The sequence below is a fragment of the Saimiri boliviensis genome, chromosome 15 (assembly GCF_048565385.1).
Source record: "Saimiri boliviensis isolate mSaiBol1 chromosome 15, mSaiBol1.pri, whole genome shotgun sequence".
In the NCBI taxonomy this organism is placed as follows: Eukaryota; Metazoa; Chordata; class Mammalia; order Primates; family Cebidae; genus Saimiri; species Saimiri boliviensis.
Window position 1 is genome coordinate 86468907 of NC_133463.1, and position 26468 is coordinate 86495374.

Consider the following 26468-nt stretch of genomic DNA (forward strand, 5'->3'; position numbering starts at 1 on the left):
GGCACCTGCTAACTTTTTTCACCTGGAGCTCTGGGCAACCCCACCACCCAGGAGAAAGAGAGAGAGCACCCAGGCTCTTCTTCGATCTCTGCACTCCTCTGCGACTGGACCCGGGGAGCGTAGACTTTGGAGTCTTGAGTGCTTCATCTTTCAAATGCAGAGGCATCCATTCCTGCCTTAGATGCTGGCTCCAAGGGCCACATGAAGCAGTCTTTACACAGTGTCTAGGCCAATGTCTGCCCTGTAGAAGATGATCCATCATTGTCACTTCTCTTTTCTCCCCACCCCACCCCCGCTGCTACCCAACTGTGACCTAAAAGATTCTCTTTGACACAAGCTGTGTGACCTGTTTCTTTACCGTGTTTCTCTGGGTAACCACCTGGTACCCTGAATGCTCTTCTCATTATCCTCCCGAAAAACTTCAAACTATGAATCCCCAAAAGTTAGTGCAGTATCCCTAGGCTGACCCCATTTAAAGGTGTGTCGTGAGCCCCTGCAGGGCCTGGAACATTCTCTGCTTGAAGACGTCTTGTGGCGAGGGCTCAGATCCTTCACGGCCGTGCCCACTGTCTCTGGACCTTTCTGACCAAATGTTTTCATGAACATCACCCTGAGAACCATCATCTCCTGAAACCTTATTCATGCACTCCTTTCCTGGATTCTCCCCTCAGGTGTCCAAATTCAGCTGTGAGGCATCTGACGTTTGCTTTTCCAAGCGGAATACCACAGTTCTTTGTGTGTCATGGCTTAAGTCCACTCAGCATTCTCCACGGTACCTATTTGGGTCTAAAATCCTTCTCGTGGCCCTCAGAACCTCTCGTTGTGCTGTTGTGGCAGGCCAGGGAGTTGAATGGGGTTGTGCCTCCCGACGCCTTCTGTGAGATCAAATTCCTTAAATATATCCCTTCTGAGAGGGGGTGCATTTTGCCTTCTGCAGGCCCCTGCATGTCCTGAAAGGATTCATCTCAACAGATTCCCATGAAAATCAGGCAACTCTTGTGCCCTCAAAACAAAATTCTGAAAAACTGAGCCAAGGGGCCCCAGGACGGAGTCTCACAGAAAGAAAGTACTCCACGTTTGCTGAATAAGATGAAGAGAGGTCCCAAACGCAGTTCAGCCTTGCCCTGCATCCAGTTGCACACGGTGGTCGGGTGGGAGAGGCCAGGCCTGAGAGACCCCACATTTCCTAGCAGGATTTGGTGGGGGGCGGCCCTCCCTCTCTCTTGCTGCCATGTCCTTCCCTATAAAGATGGGGCTAAAAGCACCTGCTCCCCAGGACTGTGGTGAGAAAGTGTGTGAGGTCCCAGGCATGAAGTGGGCACACTCGCCGGCAGACAATATTATCTTTATTTCTACTGTGGAGTCTTCTATAATACCTACACATTTATGTAGAGCTCTAACTAAATTCAATTACCAGACTCTGTTCCACGTGTGTCTGTCTCTGTACATGTTGCCCGGAAACACTTTTTGAGAGTTAATTATAGACCAGTCTCCTAGACTGTGAGCTCCTTGAGAATTGGCTGGTATCCTGTTCACTGTGGTATCCCCAGCACCTGGCCCGTGTTTGCTGAGAGTGAAGACTGTCCTTTGCCCACTGTGCCCCACCCACTCCCACCATGGAGAATAGCCCCGCTCTGAGTGGCAGGGAGCTCTGTCATTCCTGCCAACTTCTCTATTCTTCACTGACAACAGGGGGCCTTCCAGAAGGGAACCAAGGTGAGACCAGGCCAAACAACCTCGCAAATGTCTCCATGGCAACAGCTTGTCCTGCCGCACATGAAGGATCCTGGCTAATTACGCAGCCAAAGGTCAAGTTGTCAGGGTGAGGCCTTTTAGCCAAGGACACCTCTCAGAACAAGGCTAGCCTTCCTCATTCTCACTCCTTCTTTCCCAAACACCAGGATTGTAAGTATTGAAGACAATAGCCAAGAATGCCTTAGGAGGGACGGTCGTAGAAATGGGAAATTAGTTGCTCTGGAAATGTCTGTGTCTGGTATTACTTCATTTTATGTGCCTTTTCAGGCCTCAAGTATCTGGAGAACAGATACATCGCTTACCCCACGTTCCCTCTCTTCCCAAATGAACCTTCAGGCCAGCCTCACAAATAATCCACTATCTTCAACCACATACAGTACCCTCATAACCCTGGCTTCACAAAATAGCACCATCAAAGCAACCTGAAGACAACTGTTCACAATTGGTAAGAAAAGAGAAGGAAGAGAAACAAAATGATTCCCCTAAAATAGCATCTCCCCAACCACGTCAAAGATGCAGCCAGAAATACATGCTCCCTGCTTTTAATGATTTAACAAACAATTTCTCCTTTGTCCTGGAGAACATTTCTAAAAAACACAGGATTGGAGTCAGCCCTCTGCACCTCACCAGGGGGGTCCAGGTGGCACACAGACAAAGGCAACCCAGAGTGAGGCTGCTGTCTGCTGGCTCAGAGCGTGCTTCTGTGTCATGTGTTACAGTGCAGGGAGGTGGGGACATTCTCCAGGGAGTGGGAGACAGGAGTGTTGTGCGTGGCTTTTGGCAAATTGCCTCACCTCTGTGACACAGTTTCCTCATGAATGGAGGGGCAAAGAGCTATGTCTGGCCCATCACAGTTGTGATGCAAGGAATAAATGATAAAGCTTAAGGGAACATGCTTTGAAACATAGGTAAGCATCCATTGGTTTAAAAAGAAGGGCTCCTTTCCCTGAATTAAAGTAAACAAATGACCAAAGTTGACCCAATTGTTCTTTAAGGATGGCAAAGAGACTCTTGTGAAGGATGGTTTAGTTTGCCCTACTCTAAAAATTTAATCCTCACCCAAATCCTGTGAGTTAATGTTGTCGATTTTATTTAATGGAGGAGGAAACTGAGGTTGCTTGGCTATTCCTTTGAAGTCTCCAGTATTGAGCAGCTGGAGTGCATTGGGCAGCAAGGGGATGGGCTCCCACACTAAAGCCAAGCAGCTGGGCAGTCCTTAGGCCAGAGGGTGGCGAATTGACAAATGAACAGGGGTCACCCAGCACTGCATCCGGGCTGCACTCAAGCTGGGGACATTCTTCCAAGTCCTAGCCCACAGAAGCCAGGGCTGCTCATCAGAGGGTCTCCAACCGGTCCCCAACAAGAAAGCTCACAGCTGCCCTGTGCAGAGGACAAAGTGATCCCTGAGCCAAGGCCAATTTGTCAGGATTCTGCTCATTCCCCTTCCTTCAGCTGGAAGAGGAGTGAGCTTGTATGACCCACCCGCTATGGGAGAAACCCCACATGGGCCCAAGTATTCTAAAGCACACCCCGGAGGTCTCTGGGAAAACCCCAGTCTCATCCATTACTTATTGAATATCTGCTGTGTATTTATTGAGCATCTACTGTACCAGGCGCTAAGTTTCTCTGAAACACAGAATCAACTCTCTCTGCACCTTCCCCATTGTGTTCTAAGAAAGAAGGGGTTTGCAGAGTGGATCCTCAGACTGTAGCAGTTGGCAGAAAGCAAGTCAGAAGGGCTGGCTGGAAAGTGCTGGTCACTGCAGGTTTCAGCTCAACTCTCTGGGCCACTTGAATGCATTATCTCTCTTCCCAACCCAGGACAGCATCTTTTCAGGCTCACAGCAGTGAGGATGAAGCATCCCATCTTTGAAGATCTTAAAATCTGTGGGGACATCTGAGTCTTGACAAGTTCTGGGTTTATCTAAACTCTGAGCCCTAAGGTTTGGGGTGAAATAGATGGGACTCTGGAAAATTGAGCAGCAGGAGACCTTCATGGTACTTACGCTGGGAGGGAGGCAGCAAAGGAAGTGCGGCGAAGGCAGAGATTTCTAAAATCTGCTGGGGAGACTTCACTGATTATTCCATACCATCCCCCAGAAACCCTGATTCAGTGGTTCTGGAGCAGTTCCTTAGAATCTATACTGTTAGAAGCAAAACTCCCGCATGAACTTTTACCATCAGGCATATCAGGAACTCACCAGAGAAGTGAGATGAGCCCTTGTATCCAAATACTGGACTCCACACTTACAATTTTGGGAAAATTACTCTTTCTTTCTGAACCTCATTTTTCCCATTTGTGGAGTGGGGGGGGGGGTGGGAATAAGGATTTGGATTACACCAGATATCCCCAGGTGTGGGAATTACGAACTGGTACTTAAAAAATAATAATTATTGGGAACTATAGATGGTAGGTGAGCCAGATCTTTATTTTGTCAAGTAAGGATATAAAAAATAAACAAGTAAATATTACCCCCCACCACACACACATACCACATTCTCTTTCTCTATTATTTCTTACAATATGAGTCATTTTAAACTCTAAAAATTAAAGAGATTTCACTCTCAGAATGAAAGGCCATTGTGTCGATATAACACGTTTGGGTTGGTTTTCTGCCCAGCTCACACTGTTGAGATCTGGTCCCACCTGGCAGGTGAACACCTCACCCTGCGCCAGTAATTGGGAACCTCAGGCCCAGTGACTGCCAGGTTTTTGACAAAGAACCATTATTCAAAATATACAGAAAATTCTTGCTACTCAAAAATAAAAATCAGATAACTCAACTTCTTTAAATGGGCAAAATATCTGAACATATACTTCACCAAAGAAGATATTCAAATGGAAATTTTTTTTAAAAATTAAAATTTGCTATTAGTGGATTGCTCATGGAAGCAACAGTGAGATACCACTATGACCTATTAGAATGACCCAGATCCCAAACACTGACAGCACTAACGCAGGTGAGAAAGTGGAGCAACAGACACTCACTGCTGGTGGGAATGGAAAAGGATGCAGCTATCTGGAAGATCAATTTGGCAGTTTTTTACGCAACTAAACACACTCTTACCATGTGGTCTAGCAATTGTGTTTTTTGGTATTTACTCAAAGGAGCTGAAAAATTACATGCACACAAAAACCTGCACACACATGTTTATAGCATCTTTATTTGTAACTGTCAAAACTTGGAAGCAGCCAAGGTGACCTTCGGTAGGTGAATGGGCAAACCCTGAAACTTCCAGGCAATGCAATATTATTCAGCACTTAAAAAATGAGCGATTAAGCCAAGAAGAGACATAAAGGAAACTAAATATAAAATACTAAGTGAAAGAAGCTAAATTGAAAAGGCTGTATGATGCCAACTAGGTGACATTTTGGAAATGACACAACTATGGAGACCATTTTAAAAAATCAGTAATTGCCAGAGGTTAAGGCAGAAGAGGATGAAGAGGCAGAGCACAGAGACTTTTTGGGGCAGTGAAACTCTTCTGTATGATCCTATAGTGGTGGAATTACAGTATCCAGTAGTCCAAACCCACAGAGTGTGCAACAGCGAGAGTGAACCTTCGTGTAAACTATGGATGCTGGGTGGTAGCGATGTGTCAGTCAGTGTAGGTTCATTAGCTGTGACAAAGCTACCACTGGGGTGTGAAATTTGGAAGGTGGGTGGGTGGGGGATGCTGTGTGTGTGTGTGGGGGGGGGTCAGGGAGCACACGAAAATCTGTACCTTCTTCTTAATTTTACTGTGAATCTAAAACCACTCTAAAACTTAGTCTATTTCCTACAACAACGATACACATGAAATAGAATAGTAAATGTTTGAGGGCATTGTCCTTGATCAGGTGGATATTTTATTTCAAAACCCTTACTTTATATATGTATGCATGTACTGAGTCACTAAGAAATTATACCTCTTACTGTGGGTCATGGTCAAAAAAACTGTTAAAAGTCACTGGATGAGAGTATTTCCAAGGTCCCTGAGATGGTTTCTGAGTCTTCAATGGTTGTGAGAACCAACTGAGATGATAAATGTGAAAAAGACTGAGAGGGAGGCTATCTCATTCTTCACTGTCAGGAATGGCTTTCCTCGGACCCCTGACACCCATCAGCCCCAGAATCAGCACCGGCTGACTGATCACAAGGAATGGGTATCAGATTTCATTTTAAAATCATTGCAATAATACTTCTCCACCCATGGAAACATCGAACTTCTTTGTATGCTTATGTTCCACGTTTCTAAATCAATTAGAGGCATCCAGAACAGGGGTTCACACAAGGGAAGTTCTTGATAAGCATCCACTGCCTTAGTCTGTCAGTGGCTGGCAGCCTAGGTGAATGGACAAATGGATGGATGAATCAATCAATGGATCGATCAATCGGTCAATCGGTCAGTCAAGAACAAATGCAGGAAGAGTACATCTTTTAGACCACTGGTGAATCATTCGGCCTCTAGACGCAGTTTAGCAGGACAGGTCCTGATAGAACTTTCTGACTTGCTTCACTAGCTCCCCACTGTGATCCCACATAAATGTGCACATCTAAATGGCTGCTTCCATAGCCTAACATCCAGGGCTGTTTCAATGAAGGTCAGGCTAATGAATGGCCCTGGGATAACCCAGTCAGGCACACACATTCACTCCCTTGTTTATTCACCATGTGAGCTGGACACGTGGACTCTGTGGTACGGTTCTCAGAAGAAAAAGATACATCCCAGTGCTTGACGAGATCACATTCAGGTAGACGCTGAATGTAAGAAATCAATTCATCAAGAGGAATTCAGGAGAAGGAAACTTGGATTTATTGAGCACCTGTTCAAGCAGGGCATGTCACATACACATGTACATTTGATGCCATTTATTTCAGAGACAGAGCCCTGGAGACACAAATTTCCCAGCTCTGGTCAGTGCCCTGACAACTGCCCGCCATTAGGGAAACACAAGTGGATGGTCATCACATCTGCTTGTTGTATAATTAATATAATTGAAACCAACAAGAGGAACTTGAAGGGATCTTACCCACGGTTTACAACACAAATTAACACTCAAGGGCTGCCTCTTCAACATGGGTTTTCCCATCTTCGGCCGAGACATAAGATCCCGCAAAGCCATTGCCAGCCCTCAGACATTATTTCACTCCTGTGAGCTCGGAGCACTGAGGTGGTTGGAGTCCACCCTGAGGGCTGATTCTGTGTTCTCTAAATGCACTTCCCATCTGGAGGGAGGTGGGAACATTCCTCACTGTTGTAAATTCTTTCTCTTCCTGCTTCCTTTCCCTCTCTGGAAAGTGGCAGCATTTGTATTATTTCTCCCTGGGTGATTTCTGGGCATGACTGAGAATGAAGCCCATTGGCTCATTTTCTTAAAGTTTTTCTTTTGAAGAAAGAGGTAAATTTGTCAAGTGTCTGGTCAGGGTCTTGTAGCACCAAGAGTTTCCTTAAAATGGGCAGTTACATTTCAAACGGGAGCTGTCAGAAGAATGAAGAAACAATCTCCTGCCCCACGAATCAAGTTTTCCCAACTTTAAAGGAGTGAAAACGAGCTCACAAAGCATCAGCATATGAAATAATAATAATAATAATTAACAACAATAATATTAATAATAATCTGACCGACCGGCAGCATCTGTTGGATTTAATAATTTTGAGGTCTCTCAAGAAAATAAAACAAAAAGCAAATGATAAAAGAAAGAAAGAAAAAAAAAGGAACACATGGCTGAAGTCTTTCAAGACCTCTGGCTTCCCATTGGGCTCTGAGTTCAAGTTTCAGAAATCCACTGCAGTCTTCTGGCTTTCCAGAGTCCTCTAGGGACCCTTCACGTTACTTGGCCGGGCAGCAAGGCTGGCAAAGTAGGCACACTGGGAAGGGTCACACTGGCCTGGAGGACCGGGGGGTCCTGGGGGGCCGGGATGTCCAGCTGGTCCTGTCTCCCCTTGAGGGCCAGGGATCCCAGGAAGTCCATCTTTAGCATAGCCAGGTTCTCCAGGTTGACCTGGCCCAAGGAGCAAAAGAAACAGAAGACGGTTCAAGATCCTCCTGGGAGTGAATGGGCCCTGATCTCACAGCTCCCCTTCACTATGAACTCAGGACTTCAAATGTCCTCAGACAGAACATCCCCACAGTCTGGGAGCTCTGAGTGATTAGAGTGGTTTACATAAACACCAGGTAGCAGGAGCACCTCAATATGTAGAAGAAGGGGTTGCTTTAACTATTTGACCTAGGATAGTAATCCAGGTGCTACTAGAAAGAAAGAAACAAGGGTAGATTGAGACGGGGCAGGGCTCAATCTTATGTTCTTCGCTTGAGACTCAGATGAGAGGCTTGGCCTTCTGGTTTCTTACATGGGTCCAAGAAACATGTCTGAATGGAGTGTAGACACCAACTCCTGATCATTAACCTTTAGCACCAATTCACATGACCTTAGAGACACCTGGTGACAGTCTATTACTCAACATCTAACTGTATTTTCTCAGCTTTATCTACATGTTATATTTGAACCACATATTTGGCTGGCCAAAGACATCATCTAGGATGCAAGTAACTGATGCTTAGATAACCCAAAATTGAGATCTAGAAAATATTGCCTATAAACAAACTTCGATCTCTCCACTTAGTAAACATCATAATATCATCTATAATCGACCTATCTTTCTTTTTAGCTTTGGCAACTTGGAAGGTCAGTCTTAAGACTTGTGGTTAACCCCAGTAGTGACGTGCCTTCTTAAGTCTTAGTAATCATCTTGTCAGAAAATCCCATACAAAATAAACACAAAGTAAATTTTCCAGTTAAAAAGATCTATAGATATTTCATTCTATGAATGCTTTGGCAATAGCTATTTAATTGATGGTCCTGCCTAGATCAAGTTTTGAGGCCTTACTGTTATTCATTCCTTGGGCTAAGAACCACTGAAATGTAATAATTATCTCACCTTCACACTGGGGCAGTGACTTCTTCCTTTTAAATAGCTTCTGTTCTGCCATTTATTCTTTATTTAAAACTATCTTGTTTTAAAAATTATTCTTAACATTATAAGCTATTTGAAAACAGGTGATCCATAAAATAATTTATAATATATTTCTAATTATCTTCTCTAATGAAAATAATAATAGATGTTTACTTTAGAAAATGTGTAAAATCATGAAGGTATAAATACTAAAATTGAAATTCTCTATAAGACCAATATTCAGATATGACCTCCTGCAAACACATAAATTAGACTTAAATAAAAAATAGAAGCCTCAATAGTCAAATTTCTTCTGCCTTATACGTATGCACCTAATTTTGGAATGTGACTAATGCTGCATTGTAGAGATCTTCCAACAGCCACTGGGTAGGATGACCAACTTGTCCCAGTTTTCTCAAGTCATGTCTTAGTTTTAAAACTAAAATTCTCCAGTCCCAGAAATGTCCTCAGCCCTGGGATGGCTAACCACCCTACCACTGGGTGAGCATTCCCCAAAGCACATTCTGAGAAGTACTAAAGGGATATTAACAACTGCACAGTGAAGGAAAAAGGACTTCTCTTTCAAGTGAATTTCAAAAGTGCTAGGTTAAACAAAAGAGACACATTTTTAATGCTAGAGTCCTTAGCACTTATGATAGTGAATGTGCACCAGAAATGTCTGAAAGAGAAACACAGTCCCCAGCAGTTCCTGATTTAGCCCAAGTCAGTTTTTTTTTGTTTTTTTCCTCCAGGACCACTTCATGAAATTTTAAATTCCTGAGATACACTTCAACAAATCATAGAATACACTACAATAACCCCTCCTCTCCACCTACTGCTGAGTCCTGTGGGGCCACGGGCAGGATGTTAGGTCTCCATGGTAGTTCACACCCTACCCCTGAGACTTCAGAATGAGTCCTACCTGGGATTCCAGGGGATCCCATCTCGCCTCGGAGGCCAACTCCAGGTGCGCCTGGGTCACCTTTGGCTCCTCGTTCACCTGGGAAGAAAAATATGTGCTTTTGATGGTGGAGACCCCAAGGAGGACAGAAACTGGGGGTCTCACCTTGTGGGATGTGCAGGTCTGACACTGGGCTGCTGAAGGGTTCCAGTCTATAAACCACCCTGTGCACACACACTCACTCAACACAGTACCCACAATTCCCATTGACACACTCCTTCACACACTCCACCAGCACACACTCACATTCAGAAATGTGCACATGGGATCACCAGAATACATGAACACTGCCTCCTTTACATATTTACACGTGAACATTTGTTCAAGCACACATCTACCCAACTCCATACATACATCTATACATTCAAACCATATTAACAACTGTATACATACACTCATATACACATACTGACTCATTCAGACAGCCAAATGTACATGTCCTCCCACTCTCCCTCACATGCCATACACACATAAGTCCGCATGCATCTCCTCTTATATGTCTATGTTTCCTGTGTTTTCCAAGCATTGTATCTGAACCTTTATCAAGAAGAAACTGGATAATATATAAACAAATTCAACTTGCACATGGACATGGGCAGTGATAAATAAGACACGGCTCTATTCTCAAGAAGCTTGAAATTTAATAAGAGGAATAAAATAGGGCACGAAGAACATTCTACTGTGAGACAGAATGTGGTAAGTATAATTATATGAATTAAAAAAAAAAAAACACCACAGACATGCAGAGGAGAGAGTGATCTACCTCGCCTGGGAGGATATTGAGATCATATTTGAATGAAGATCATGGAGATTTGATTAAACTGTCTCCCTTGTTTTTTTTAATCAATCACGTGTTTTGCCATATTGTTTCCAGAATATCTGCTGCTGTGATATATTTTCTTTTGTAATCCCAATTGAAATTCTGCTCGTTCACAGGGACTTCAGACCATTCATTTTCATTGTTATAATAATTACATTTGGTCTGTATTCTGCCACAATCTGATGTTCTCTATGCTTTCTTATTGACATTTATTTCATATATTTTGTTTTATGAAATCATATGAGGAGGACTAAATATACAGATTTGACAAAAAGCCTTTCAAGTAGGAGCAACATGACAGGAAATGGATAAGCAGATTAAGAATTAGTAAGAAAGTGGGAGATGAAAAGAGAACAGTACTAGGGGCATCCATCTCCCTGACTCCAAGACACCCCAGAGCAGCTAAAATGACAACACATGCTCCTTTCCACAACCCATTCTTATTCCTCATTGGACAGGAATGAATTATGAGACTGGCGTCCTGTTTTTTTATCTTTATTTGAAATTGCCTTATTCAAAAATTACTATTAATTTTATAAGCCATTTGAAAGCAGGCAAGCTTTAAAAAAGCAGAGAAAATATTATTTTAAAACAACCTTTTATAAACATTCTACTATATAACACATGCACACCTATGTTTATTGCCGCACTGTTTACAACAGCAAAGACTTGGAACCAACCCAAACGCCCATCACTGATAGACTGGATGAAGAAAATGTGGCACATATACACCATGGAATACTATGCAGCCATAAAAAAGAATGAGTTCATGTTCTTTGCAGGGACGTGGATGAAGCTAGAAACAATCATTCTCAGCAAACTGACACAGGAACAGAAAACCAAACACCGCATCTTCTCACTCATAAGTAGGAGTTGAACAATGAGAACACACGGACACAGGGAGGGGAACAACACACACCAGAGCCTGTCGGTGGATGTTGTGAGGGGAGGGAGAGTATCAAGACAAATACCTAATGCCTGTAGGGCTTAAAACCTAGATGATGGGTTAATAGGTATAGTAAGTTACCATGGCACATATATACCTATGTATCAAACCTGCACATTCAGCACACAAATCCCAGACTTCGGTGAAAAATTAAAAACAAAAACAAAAACAAAAACATTATTTTTTAAAAAATGTTTTAAAATTTGTTCACTTACCTATTTGAGATGGAGTCTCACTCTGCTGCCTAGGCTGACGTGCAGTGGTGCAATATGGCTCACTGCAACCTTCACCTCCCTGGTTCAAGAGATTCCCCTGCCTCAGCCTCCTGAGTAGCTGAGACTACAGGCACATGCCACCACACTCAGCTGATTTTTGTATTTTTTAGTATAGATGAGATTTCACCATATTGGCCAGGCTGGTCTCAAACTCCTGATCTCGTGATCCACCTGCCTTGGCCTCCCAAAGTACTGGGATAACAGGCGTGAGCCACTGCACCTGGCCTAAATATATTTTTGAGTCCTTCCCCTCTCTCTTTCACATCTGTCTTCCTGTAGAGAGAGTGAGTGCCCTGGCCTGTTCGCTACTGTGTGATGAGTTAAATGGGACAGCCTCTGCCCTTTGAAGGAGAGATCTTCTGTTGGCCAGAGCTCTGACGTCCTGCTAAGTCACTGCTCCGAGAGCTGGGCAGTTAGCAGCTGTTTTATTCCAATTTTAAGGCTGGCATTTAATCTCCATTGAGATTAAATGTCTGATTCCTCAATGCTAAACTTGGTAGGGGGGGAAGGAGGCATGTTGTTTACCTCCCTGAAACTTGAGCAGCAGAGATGGAGAGAGAACAAGAAAGTAGGAGGGAACGGATTCAATCTTCCTAGCAGAAGCATAATTTTGTAAAAATGTCAAGTCTGAAAGCCTCTTACGCATATGATAAAATTATATGATGCCAAAACTTTGGGTGTTACCAAGCTGCAGGGAATGACAGCGGCATGAATAATGCATGCTCGGGTGCAATGCCACCTCCCAGCCCTGTTCCTTCTCCGCCCTCCTGGAGTATATGGAGAACATCCTCTCCAGGTCTTCACTCACCTTTGGGACCTATGGGTCCAGAGGGTCCTTCCAGACCCCCCTGCCCAGGACGACCTGGCTCCCCCATGGGGCCGGTCCGGCCTGGAAGTCCATCTTTTCCAGGGGGCCCTGGGGGCCCAGGTCTGCCTTGAGATGCCTTCATGTGCGCTGGGGGCATCTGGGCCAGGAGGTAGGCGAGTTTGGCTGTGGAGAAGGAAAATGAGAGGCATTTCATGAAGAATAGATAGTGGACATAGGACACAGGACAGGATGGTTACTCAGAACTAAAGGGGCAGTAAGAGCTGCAGAGACAACATCAGTGACACGTCACATGGCCCATGTGCAGCATTTGTGTGGGCACATTCTGACTGGCTGACCATGGGGTGATAATCAGTAGTGATCATCACTGCCTCTGGAGCCAGTCTGCCTAGGCTGGGATCCCAGGGTGGCCACGGCCAGCCAGGTGACCTTGAGCAAGCTACTTGACCATTCTCAGCCTTGGTAACCCTTTCTATGCAATGAAGACAATGAAACAGCACCTACCCCACGGGGCTACAATAAGGATGGAGCAAATGAGATGATGCATGTGGAATAGCGCCTGGTATGTACTTGCCAAGTACTCAGAGATGCTGACTGCTATGCCCGGGGCAGAACAGTGGAAGCCATAGTGGCAGGGCGGCAGCAGCAACTGTAATGGTCAGCTGGGGACACGGACGCTGAGCTGGAGGAGGTAAGTGGCTTACACAAAGCTATGTTAGTCACTTTTCCTCTCCAATGTCAAATTCCCAATCTATAAGCTAAATAGCTGGACATGATGGTCACTGAAGATCTTTTACATCTAAAATGTTAAGATGACAGAACTGATTTAAAAACCCAGAGGTCCAGTGCTGGTTTGGCAGCCTTTCAGTGGGACAGGAGACACAGTGCCCATCTGGTGGCCACGATGGGCAGTCTTTCTTTGTCATGCAGTCATAGGTAATTAGGCTCAAACCCCTATGTTGCTGACAGTGTGACCAAGACCAGAGGCTGGGAGGCTACTCAAGGCCCCAGGTGTTTGGTAGTGAAACCAAGGTGCAGTTAGCTTCTTCTGACTGCCTGGTTGATCACTTCCCAGCGTGTCTCTCTCATACTGCTCCTCTCACAAGGTGGCAGGAGGGCAGGTGGTCCACTCCTGTGACCTTGACAAATTACTCAACTTCTCTGAGTCTTGATTTTCTCATCTTTAAAGTGGAGTCGATGCTCCTTCCTCAAAGCCCTGTTTGGAAGAAAGGACTCAGCCCAGCTGATTCTCTCTCCAACCCAATTCCAAATGGGCCTTGTCTCTGCTCTTGGGCTAGAGATCCCTCAAAAGCAAAGGTCACATCTGTCAGTGATGAACCCAACATCAGAAGTTTGAACTCAGAGATCTACACACATGAGACCTCAGAACACCACCCACCCATGGTACCCTTCAATCTGCCACTTATGTCCCTCATGGCCTCCTTCTCCCACCCAAAACCCAGAAAACAGTCCTTGGCTCTCATCTCCATGTAGGAAAAAGAACATGGTCTTTTTCCTGTATGGAAATGGACTGTGTTCCCCTGGACACTCAAGAGCACAGGAAGGAGGGCCATCCTGTTTAAGGCTGTGCCCTTGCTCGCAGCACAGAATCTCACAATGGGAGGTACAAAATAACAGAGACATGATCACGTGAATAAACGTGCCCTCCCTCTTTGTCCTTGTGCCCCTGGAGAGTAGTTACGAATTTCTCTTCTTTGCTGTAACAAGAGTTTGTATGACTTTCTCCTCCTCCCATTTCCCATTGCAGAGGGAATGGGAATGGCTGTTGTTCAAGAGAGCTTGGTGATGAAGAGGATGAAGAGCACAGAACCTTTAGTGAAGCTGCCTGGGTGCAAATAATTCTGGCCAGATCTTCCCAGCTCATCAACCTTAAGTGAGTTACTTAGCTCCTCATAATGTTGCTTCTAACAATTCTTACCACAATTACACGAGCCTCATGAGGTGGTGTGGAGGCGTCTGCCGGTTAACACTTGCAAGTGCTGAGAACTTCAGCTGACCTTGGCAAATGCCGACATGCTGGCATGATCACTACCACCCTCCCACCTTTCTCCCACCCTAAGCATCTGCTATGCACAGGCACATGCTAGACCTGGGGACTTGACAACGGGTCAGTGCAGCAGGACTGAAATGATGTTAGTTCCCTGAAAGCACTATGCCTGCCTGCTTCCCTCAAGGCCTGCACACATGTTGCTCCATAGATCTGGGGTCATGTTTCATCTTTCAGCTTGCAGCTCACACAGCCCCTCCTCCAGGAAGCCTTCACTCATCTACTCCCTGGCCTCTGAACTATCTTAGGTATGTTCATCTGTCCTCTTTTAATGCCTGCTGTGACAAATAAAATGAAAGAACTTTTTTTTTACTTCACTAAAATCATCCTATTTGTTTATCTGCTTCCTCCTCTGGACTGTGAGTTTCATGAGGCTCATAGCAGTAAATAACCAAAATTATTTACAGACTTGTTGATTGATCAGAGAAGAGCTGTTTTGTAGACAGTGAGCTCTCCTTCTCTAGAGGTAATCAAGTGAAAGCTGAAGAACTATTCCTACAGAAAGTCTGTGTCAGATAAAGGATAGAACAGAGTCTTCAGGGAGCTCCACAACCCTGAGAGTCTACACTTGAGCTGCTAGCCAAGTGCTTTTCTTACTCCAGGATGCAAAAGCATTCAAGGCTGAATGAAGGGACTGCTTGCTGGGCTCTTCTCTGCAAGAACTTAACACAGTCCAGATACTCACTTTCAAGCTGCTTCCCCAGCTCTTCTTGAATAAGGCGACGCAGGGTTTCCATGGACGGAGACTCCCCCTAGGAGGGAGGGAAGGTGGAGTCATTTATCTTCACAGTAACTCCTGCCATTTAAGAACCCTGAGGTCTTGGGAAGCCAGGAAGTTTGTGGGAAGTATATACCTACACAGGGATGCAACATCTTCCTAGCCCAATCTTTTCCACGTCTCTAATTCCTTCCTCCCTTCTCTGTTATACAGGCAGCATCATCCCCTTTACACAGCAGCCTGGGCCCTGGGCTCTCTCAGCCACTGCTGCCCTTCCTTCCATACCTTTCCAGCTTATTCACTGGATTTCCTTCCTGCTCAGGCCACTGTGCCCATTAATTCCACTCACACACCCTTCTTAGCCTGGACCTGGGAGGTCTGGTCCCTAATCTCTCCCTGCCAAAGTTGTATCCACCTTTTGGACACAGTGTATAGGCTGCCTTCTATGTGAACTCAAGTTTGATTCCCCCGCCTGGCCACCTGGCCGCTCTGGTTCCCGTGGTCTGGTTTTCCCTGCTTATGTCCAGTGTGGCTCTAAACAACTTTCTGACCAAGCCCTGGTGCTCGGTCCACAGAAGCTGATGAGTTTACCAATCCAAGCTCACACAGTGTCATGTGATTCTGAGGAGAACCTAGAGGAGCTGTGCACAGGCTCTCAGAGCTGGTCCCTTCCTGTCCGACGGTTCCAGGGCAGTGTCTACCCCTCAAGGGCAGGGGTCTTACTATAGCCCCATACCTGGCATAAGATAGATTCCATTTCCTTATTCTTTTGTTCTGACCAAGAATCTTTTATGATAGTCCCCGAATTCTCATCACTGCCCAATAGCAGTAGGACTGGCAGAACTTGGCAAGGCTCCAAGAGGGCTTTGGAAGCCAACTGAGTGCTCTAGGCTGGCACTCAGGGCTCTGGCTGCCTGGCATCTTTCAGGGCAGCTGAAACCCAGGCTGACCACAGCCACCAGGAACTGACGCAACTGCAGAGCATCAGAACTGGCAGGGACACGGAGGTCATCCAGACCCGTGCTCTGAGGAATACAAGGGTCTCCAGAAGACCACACGGGCTGCTGAGCAGGAGGGAGTGGTCACACGGACTTCCAGCAGTGGAGCTCTGCGTTTATCTTTTTATAGCCCGTGCATGCCTGTGTCACGAGGTTGTGTAAAATGCAAGTTCTGCCACTAGAATAAAGGATGTTTAAAGAAAGAAAAAAACACCACTCCAAATAAGCCCTTGTCTCCAGCTTTGGAAAAAGACAGATGCAGGCTGGACACAGTGGCTCATGCCTGTAATCCCAGCACTTTGGGAGGCTGAGGCAGGTGGATCACAAGGTCAGGAGTTCGAGACTAGATTGACCAATATGGTGAAATCTCATCTCTAATAAAAATATAAAAATTAGCCTGGCGTGGTGGTGCGTGCCTGTAATCCCAGCTACTCAGGAGGCTGAGGCAGGAGAATCACTTGAACCTGGGAGGTGAAGGTTGCAGTGAGCTGAGATCACGTCACCACACTCCAGCCTAGGCAACAAGAACAAAACTTTGTTTCAAAAAAAAAAAAAAGAAAAAAGAAAAAGAAAAAAAAGAAAAGAAAAGAGAAAGAGATTCAATGAGAAGAAATGCTCTAGGTAGGCAGATACTAGAGTGGTAAAGCCAGGCATCAAATGGGTGGTGAATCATCCCACAGTGAAGTTCAGACCACTGGGAGCTGGGTGTCTTCTCAAACACCTTTTGTACAAGGTTCTGAGCAGAAGAGTTCTACAGCCCAAGAAATGAAGTCTTTGGGATTCATTACCACTGAGAAACAGGGTTGAACAGAAGAGTGATACTTTTTTGAGATTTCTTAATCGAGGCACGTTATTTCACTTAATCATCATCAGTCAGAAGAGGATTTTGTTTACCCTTTTAGCAGACAAGGAAGGGCAGATTCAGAGAGGAAGAGTAGACCACCCAGGTCACACCTTCAGTCACTGGAAGACTGGAATCTAACCTGATGCCTCTGAAGTCCACACCCTTCCTTGGCTTCCCCTTAGGCCCAGAGGAACCCCAAGTTCAAAGCCACATTAACATCCTTACCCTCAGTCCTGGAAATCCTGGTTGGCCTGGAGGCCCGGGGGGCCCAGCTGGTCCATTCTCCCCAGGTGGTCCCTGGGGACCCATCAGGCCTGTGTAGCCTTTGTGGCCTGGGATTCCAGGGTCCCCAGGTTGGCCCTTTCCACCAGGAGGCCCTTTGTCACCTTTGATCCCAGGGTTTCCCTAAGGAGGAGAGAAGCATATCAGCGTGTGTCTCAGGGCTGGAAGCTGTACCCCAGGCAGCTGCAAAAGGGATTCCCCCAGTCTGCCTCTTAGATCACTGAAAGGGAGCCCCCTTGGCCCTGGGTGGTCTACGTGTAGCTTGGGGTAAGAAGAGCCCCAGAATCCATCACATGCACCATCCTGATTGTGCAAATGAAAACACAGGCAGCCTGGGCAAGATGTTCTGACCCATCACCAGCAAAACCAATTTTCTTAAAAAATAGCCAGCCACAGTGGCAATTGCCTGTAGTCCTAGCTACTTGGAAGGCTGAGGTAGGAAGATTGCTTGAGGCCAGGAGTTTGAGATAGCAGTGAAGTATGATCATGCCATTGCACTCCAGCCTGCATGATAGAGTGAGACTCTGTTTAAGAAAAAAGAAAAAGAAAAGAAAGAAAGAAAGACAGAAAGAAAAAGAAAAAAGAAAACATTCAGGGCCCAGAGACAGAAATCCATCAGCCCATGGTCACACAGGGAGTCTGTAGAGAACAGGATGAGAATGTTGATTGCTAGATTCCAATCCTGTTCTCAATCCTAGGAGTGCAGCTCCTCAGGCTGCCTGCAGAAGGATGGTCCTGGCCACTGAGACTGCTGGTGGAGCCGCTGACCCTTTTCTGGCCTGGTGTTGCTCTCTGTCAGCTAGAGAGACAGTGGCCCTCTCTCAGCGAGGTGTCTCCCTCCCAGGTCATCTCCCATTCCCCTAGAGCTGAGAGAGCTCTAGGGAGTTCACAGAGGATCATCCAATGGCCTCCAACACTGCCTAGGGCTCATCTCTCCCCACAGCTGGCCCAGAGTTGGAAGTGCTGGACCAATGATTTGGGAGTTATGGCAAGCCCAGGGCAGTCCAGTCCTCTGCCTTTATGTGCTACTGTGTGTTTGTCCAGCTAGTTCAAATGGTTGGTGGGTCTGAAAATATGGCAGTCACATTAATGGCCTCAGCGATAATGGAACTCCATTGCTGGGATGTAGCAGAGAGAGGGGGGCACATGGAGAAAAAGAAAAGACAGCAGATGGTAACTGTGTATGTGTAGCATGGCTGTGGACATGACCCAGGGCCACAGAAAAGAGAAACGGCGCAGTCACCAACATCGCTAACATACACACTTGAATGAAAAATGCCAGGAGTGAGACAATGGATACTGTATGGTATGCTCAGAGTGGGGAGGGGTAAACACAAGGTAAATGCACATTTATAACACACAGCACACACAATTCTGTGTGCACAGACTCCCTCTGGAAAGATAAAAGGCAAAAGCACTGTGATAGCCCCTGGAGAGGGCATGGGGCTAAGGGTTGAGACAAAAGGGGCGTATAATTTTCATTGCATTCACTTGTCCTGCAATTTTCACCATTTAACAATGTACCTGCATTGCTTTTAATATTTCAACAATAACCCAAAAGCAGTAAATTCAAAAACAATAATTTAGTTAGATCCAAGGAAGTCACTTCAATTTTCCAGGCGTGACACATTTCACGGGATGTTGCAATCTCTGTCGGCGATCTTGAATTCGGGGGTCTATTAAAGTCCTGGCGTTTGTACACCTGGATGAAGCACATGTGGCACAGCATATTCTATTCATTAAAGGTCTTGCAATCACTTTGTGGTGACAGGACTTGTCCCATATTTCAAATGTTCCCAGGCGTACCAAGGAAAGGATAGTCTAATGGCTCCCTGGCAACATGCCACAAAAGCACTTAACGGGGGAAAGGCAAGCTCTCTGCGTATTGATTAGGTATTAAAGAAGAGATTCCATTGGTGGTCTGCGTTCTTTGGCTCTCAACCAAAATTCAAGCCCATATCCTACGGCAGTAGCTCCCACGGGCACCAGAGTTGCATCCTCAGGGGGTGGGGGGACATCAACGCCTTCTCAGCCATATGTCCTCCCGTCCCTGGCTCCATTGCTCAGGAACCAACAGCCATGGGATACAGGAATCAAAGTCATGAGAAGGAGACAGGAGGAAGATCCAGGGGGGAGAATCCCTGAGACACTGCCCCCACGTTTCTCACTCCTCTGGCTGTGGGAGAAGCCAGCCGGCTCCCCACCCACCCCACTTGCGAAGAAAGCCGAGATAAATTCTTTTCAGGACCATGAGAAACAAGCGGGGGCGGGCTGGGGGTGCCTGGGATGCCCGTGTCTGTGTCGTGCAACAGTGTGACAGCGTGGGGCTGACCAAACGCAGGATTGTGGGCAAACGAGGCTCATAAAGCCTCCAAAGGGAGCAGCAGTCGTGAGTGTGACAACGTGCCCGCCTTCCACGGGCTCTTCAGCAAAAACCAGAAAGAAAAAGAAGAAAAAAAAAAGCCTTTCCCTCTGTTGTTTTTTGGAGAAATGAAATGTAAAGAAAGGCTTTCTGAGTGTAACGCCAAGGCAATTCATTATGGGAAAATCTGTTCCCTTGTCACCTTCAGCGACGAATTTGGCTCCCGGCAAACTGGCACTTTGGGAGCTGAGCCCATCTCGGCGGGCATTCGCACATGGGGAGAAAGAAATCTGTCAATGTCTCCCAAGGCTTGCCTTTGAATTTCTAATTGTGATGATTTTACTCCTTAAACTAATAACGAAAAAAAGAAAGAAGGAAAGAAAAGAAATAATAACATCAACGACAAACAGTACTGGGGGGAAAAGAACCTCCCTCTGTGGGGCTGGTGGTCATCCACGAAAAAGTGAACAAAACCACGACAGGCAGCGTGACCCAGGCGGGTGTTTACTAACTGCCTTGGACAAAGGCCAGCCTCAGCATCCCGCGGGCATTGTGCAAAGGTCACATTCTGCGTGTTCAAGGTGCCTGTGCTCCCCACTCACCCTTTCTCCTTTGGATCCAGGCTCTCCAGTCTTCCCAGGGGACCCCTGCGATGAGAAGGAAGGACAGTCATTGCCCCAGACCCTCTCACTGGCGTCCTTGCCTCCCTGGTTCTTCTTGACAGTCCTGTGTGCTGATGACAATGGATCCTCAAAAGATAAGGTCCCCCGAGGGCTCCCTTCTGATTTGTGCCTACCCGGTGAGGGGGCAGGGGTGGCACACCGTGTCTTTTCTCCATTTGTCCCGCCACTGTCTGTCTTAGACTGATGGCACCCAGACCCTGGTTGGCCACTCCACATTCCTCCCCTACTTCTTGTGGGGTGAATCCCACTCCCTCTAACATGCCCAGGAGGCAATGCGTGGATCGTCTTTAACAGGCTGTCACTGCCCTGGATGGCTCGGTTCTGCGGGCTCACGACCTCTGCTCCTCACCTTCCTTGAGCCTGCAGCATGCTCCTCTCCTTTCTGTCCAGGTACCTACTTCCCACCTGGCCTGCAGACCTCCTCTTCAGAAATCCCTCCCTGACCATTTAGAGAAGTGGTCGTCTTCTATGTTCCCACAGTCCTTAATCCCTCCTGGAGGGCAGTCACATCAGGGAACAAAAGACACAGCCCGCAGTCCCCACTGCTTCTGTCACTCTCTCCACCTGGAATGTCTCTTTGCTTCCTCTTCACCCCCAGCTCCTCTGCCATCTCCTCTGTAAAGCATTGGCTAATCCCTCTGGCCAGTGTCCATCCTCATGCATGGGTTACTTTCCTGCCAGCTGACATCTAACTTTCTTTCTCCCCAGATATGACCAACATCAACTCCAAACAATACTTTTCTGTCTGCCTCTTAGCACACACGTGGAAAGCAGAGCTTGCTACTGAGGAAGGAAATTCAGCTCAGGGGCTCTTGTCTCCTGTGCTGTCTCCTGATTGATAGACTCTACATTGATTCAAACAAAGAAAGTCAAGAAAGTACTCTTGAGCTCTTCGGAGCCTGGCCATATCAGCTTCAGAAGCATTCATTGCATCCCTTTCATGCAGGTGCCCTGTTCAGCCCTGTGACCTATGCAGAGGGCCGAGATGAGACATGGTCCTCACTCTCACAGAGTCCACACCTGTCCATGAGAAGGAGGTGGGCATGAGTTGATTCTAACGCAGGCAGATTGATTTAATTTCTGTAACATAAATACCCAAAGGTGCCTCAGTATTCCTGGGTGGAAGAGCATGATTCTGTAAGTTGGGATCACACAGGCTTGGAAGTTGGATAAAATTTAAGGTGGCAGGATAGGTGCTCCAGGTGGGTGGAAAAGTGAAGACCAGGCCTTGGATGGGAGAAGGTGGAGACATATTGGGCATGGGAAAGCAGGAGGCTCCCCTTCTAAGAGGAGAGCTGGATCATATCGATAAGACCAGGGATGCCTGCTTAGCCTGGAATTTATGCAGGAAGTCCACAGAGAATTTGTGTAGGCAAGAGCCCAAGTACAAACTCCCTCAGAAATGGGAGCTATGGGTATTTCCCCTTCATCCCAATCCAGGAAGCAGAGGAAACAGTGATGGGACAGTGAGTGAATAATACACCCAGTGAGTGACACCCTATGGCTGAGGTGAGGAGCAAACACTTTCTGAATATGAAGCTATCCGATCCAGCTTCAAGGAAGTGACCCAAAGACACAGGGTAAACATGGCATCTTCCTCATTCAAGTGGAAGGATGCAGGCTTTGAAACGGAGAAGCTAATCACCATAGACCTACTTTCTCTGCATTCAATCATTCTTCTGTTCATCTCTCACAAAATATTTGTGTTATCTAGTCTGCGTCGGTCTCCTGGGCTGCAGCAGAACACAGCAGGGTGCTAAAACCAAGCATTGCGGAGGAGGGGAGGGGGTCTGCTTTGCTTCAGTGGTCAAGGGAAGTTGACAAAAGCAACATTTCAGCTGAGACCTCCGGAGGAATAGGAATAAACACGGGAAAAGAGAGCCTCTGGAAAAGGACTTGGCGTGTCTCAGGAAAAGGCCAGAGTGACTGGAGCTTAGTTAGAGAAGGAGGGCAGTGGTGGAACTGGGGCAGCCTGGATTCCACGGAGAGCACAGGGGAAGGGCAGAACTGCAGGTCACACTGCAGCATCTCCACAGGCTTATGTTCTGCAGACCCTCTGTCTGCCGGGCGGAGGACTGTGGAGGGGCAAGGCTGGATGAAGGGAGATCCATTAGGGGATTGCTGTGGTATTCAAGTATGAGCGGATGACACATTCAATTAGCATCCCAGTGGCAGAGACAGAGAGAACTGGACAAAATCAACAGGTATTTTGAAGTCAGAGTTGAAAGGATTTGTTGACAGCTTGGATGCTGAGGGATTAAACCAGTGAAACAGACCTATCAAGATGGTGCCCCTGCATTGGCTACATAATTTATGGGGCTCTGTGCAAAATTAAAACGTGAGGCAATTGTTCAAAAGACATTAAGGATTTCAAGACAGTGAGGGTAGAGAGCGTTAAGGCAAGTGTAGGGTCTTTCTAAGCCCAGGGCCTGAGTCCACACAGACTGCCCACCTGCAGGCAAGGGTCGCCAAGGGGTGAGTGTGTGTGTGTGTGTGATACTTACCTCCTTGCCTGGAATTCCCTTCTCTCCTGGTTCTCCCTGCAAAACAGAACAGAATATCAGTGGCTTCGCAGCATCAGCCCAACGTCAGTACTGAGACTGTCTTTAAAACTGACATTTCCACTCAAGTCATTTTCCAGCAAAGACAGCAATCGATGGTCTACCTGGCCAAGGACATTCCAGACAAGCTCTCTGCTCAGACTGCCCATGGGAAGGCAAAAAAAATCACCTGAGGCTAGGAAGAACCATGGGTTAAGAGCTCCTTGTCAATGGGATGGGTGTGACTCCCCCAAGAAGGCCTCCGGGATATCAGTTTTACAAACAGTCCTATTGTGATCAGGAGGCCTCTCTGAGAAGCAGGCTCACAATACGTGAAACAGGAAGCCAGTAAGACTGGGCTCCAGGTTCAATTCCTGGCTCTTCCACTGTTTGGCTCTGTGACCTTGGACAACCTCCCTACAACTTCCATAAGCTCTCTGTGCCTCAGTGTCTTCATCTGTAAAATGAGAACAGTGGTGGTACCTGCCTCAAGGCTGACGGCGAGATGTCGATGGGTTTGTTCTCCTAAAGCATGCCAGGCAGCAGCAGGGACGTAGTGAGGGCTGGACACACACCCCACTGTTATCATGACTCAGGAGCAGTCACTGCCAGCACATCCACGGGAGTGGGGGCCTGGCTGCTCAGTGGCAGCAGATCATTAACAAGGGGATAGAGAAGGAGACTTGGCCTTTAACAACGGAGTGAGTAGGCCCACATAAAAATCAGTCAATAGGACCACACAAAGCCTGGGCAGCATGGTAGAAAAGGGTAAGAGGGGCTATCATCTACAACAGGCTGGGCTTGGCTGGCACTGGGGCATGCAGAGGGGTCAGAATTAAATTGAAGGGGATGGACAAGAACACGGGTAAGATCTCTACTCTTGTATGTTACATGCAAGCCTCACTCATCAGGTCAGCAGTCCGAGGACTGGAATATGCAGACGACACCAGAGGGCTCCACTTAGAAATGTTTGAATCCCTCAGCATCTCTCTTTGCAGAAACTTGGCAAAGATTGCCTTACAGCTTCCCCCTGCCTTAAGCTGTCCATTCAGGAAACCTTGACTCAAGGACGAGGCGGAGCGCAAACCTACCACGTGGCTTTGAGTGAATCACCTACGTGTTCTGACCCTACGGCTCAAACTTGCTCATCTCTACAGTTATTTCCAAAGGTTCTTCAAGTTCCAGGATAATGTTCAACACCACTGCCCCACCACATGCATCGTTACAACAGTTTGTATTTATTGAGCACCTGCAGTGGGTCAGGAACCATTGCTGATGCCTTTTTATGAATGATCTCATTTAATCTTCAGAAGTAGATGCTGTCATTATCCCCCACTTGAATGATGAGACAGCTAATGCCTAAGAGGTTACAACACTTTCCTAAGATCTCGTGATTAAAGAGGAATGGCACTGGGATTCCCATGCGGGTGTGATCTCTGAGTGTGCTACTGTCTCATAAACCATGACGCAACTTTGACCCCACACCAGGTCACCGTGGCTTGAGCAGACAGAACCGAGGATACAGGAGGTGGCAGGGAAGTACTGCACATGAACGTCACAACCTGGAGCCAGGTGTCTTGGCCCCCACGGGGGTTCTCTGCTCACCGGAGGCCCACGGGGACCCAGGAAGCCAGGAAGTCCTGGGCTGCCATCTTCTCCTCTGTTTCCTTTCTGGCCCTGCAAAGAGAAAACTGGGAATGAATTCTTCAGGGTCATGGACCAACTCAAGCAGATTCAGAAACCTGAGACCACTCTGAACTCGGAAGGCCTGAGACATCCACACAACACACAAATCCTCCCATGATGCAGGGGGATCGCTTAGGAAAAGACACGGGGTCTTGGGCCTCCTGGTAGTGCTGCCTTAGGCAGGGGAAGAAGATGAGAGTTCTCCCTATAAACGGCCAAGGGTCTTTCCACTCAAAGCAACAAAACCGAACTGAGACAGATACTCAACAAAGATGCTGAGATGTGTGGAGCCCTCCAAGGAGTGCTCTAGTGAGATGGCATCCCATTGCTCATGAGGTGGCCAAGGCTCACTTCATAGAATCACATTTTGGGAAAGACCTTTGGGAATCTTTCAACTTCAACTTTTCTGGGAGCCACCCGCATGGATCGGTACTTCCAGGGTCAGCTCTGCATGAGGGGAGGTGATGGGTCCAGCCTCATGACCCAATCCCACCTCCTCTGTTCTGTCTCACCAGCAGCAACAGGCCCCACACCATAGCCCCTTAGGGAGGTCATTGTGTTTGCTAGGAAGTTGGATGCCTTTTGCATAGCTGTCCCTAGTCCAGCAAGAGGAGGGTCTCTACTGTGGTGATCAGATGCCCATTTGCCTATAACCAGGAGGTTTCCCAGGATGCAGGAGTTTCCGACTGGGAAAGTTCCTTGCAAAATGAGATAAGCTGGTCACCGCAGCATCTGAAGTACCAAGTCCTGGTCAGCCTGTTACACGGTACAATTGATACTTGACTCACCACACCTCATAATGGCCTTCTGAGTCAGGTGGACGATTTTAGCAAGTAAAAATACAAGAAGACTAGGTTGGAAGGAGACAAGGGCCGGAGTTTTTCTCATCCAATCCTAGAATCCATTAAAGGACCATCTTCCCACCATGTCTCCCCACCCACCAGGCCTGAACCCCAAATCTTGCATTTGCTATCAGCTGACCAGGACTCTGCTGATTGGTACACACCCTCTTTCTACTATCTGCCACCTGAACTCTCCCTGCCACCTGCCTGTTGATCCTTTTTGTCTCCCGCACCTGTCCCCACCTCCATTCCCATGCTGCACACTTTCCTTCATTCGAGGTGGTAAGGTTGCTCAGCCTGACCCTGTCCTCCCGTTCTCTGGAAATACCAAACTTTTGTTCCACAACCTCATTGCACATTTTTTAAAAAGAAGGGTTTAATAGTTTTGGGTGCCTATGGTTGTAGACCATAGATGCCTATGGCTATAGTCAACAAAGAGCCAAGAGCATGATCATATGTATTTTAAATCTTAAAAAAAGGGCTCCATGGAGCCTCTTGCCTCCAACCTATTTCTACCACTCAAACCAGTATGTCCCCACCAATGGGATAGAGGCTAGACAATCTGTAATGTGAGCCACAAGCCCTTTCAAAGCCCACCCCAATGCCACCACATAGCAGCCAAAGAGTACTCACGGGGGTTCCTGGAGGGCCAGGCTCTCCTGGAGATCCTGGTGATCCATTCTTTCCCTGGGGAAGAAACAGAGATAATCATACTGCCAGGATATCAAAGAGCAGGGCAGTGGAACAAAGAGATAGACTGATGTACTGGACTTGTTTTTACACAGAATCTGTTACTTTCACTGCTGTGGCTCTCAGTCAACCACTGCCTTATTCAGAGGATGTTTCTCAACTTCTAAAAGGAACTTGTAATATTTATTTCATCATACTGTTGTAAATTAAATGAGTCCATGGGCATGAAAAAG

The 26468-nt window shown here is 46.8% G+C and overlaps 1 protein-coding gene across 1 annotated transcript in view; it reads right to left on the minus strand.

Annotated features, from left to right (window-relative positions):
- Positions 1 to 6539: 6539 nt before the first annotated feature.
- COL22A1 (collagen type XXII alpha 1 chain) overlaps positions 6540 to 26468 on the minus strand; it is a 320593-nt gene continuing 300664 nt past the window's right edge. Inside the window, exons 56-64 of the mRNA XM_003933680.4 lie at positions 26179 to 26232; positions 24623 to 24694; positions 22982 to 23017; positions 20397 to 20441; positions 17376 to 17555; positions 15276 to 15342; positions 12505 to 12687; positions 9617 to 9694; positions 6540 to 7742 (exon numbers count right to left, since the gene is read on the minus strand). Coding sequence (XP_003933729.3) covers positions 7555 to 7742; positions 9617 to 9694; positions 12505 to 12687; positions 15276 to 15342; positions 17376 to 17555; positions 20397 to 20441; positions 22982 to 23017; positions 24623 to 24694; positions 26179 to 26232 — 903 coding nt within the window. The 3' untranslated portion in view covers positions 6540 to 7554. The remainder of the gene's footprint in view (positions 7743 to 9616; positions 9695 to 12504; positions 12688 to 15275; positions 15343 to 17375; positions 17556 to 20396; positions 20442 to 22981; positions 23018 to 24622; positions 24695 to 26178; positions 26233 to 26468) is intronic.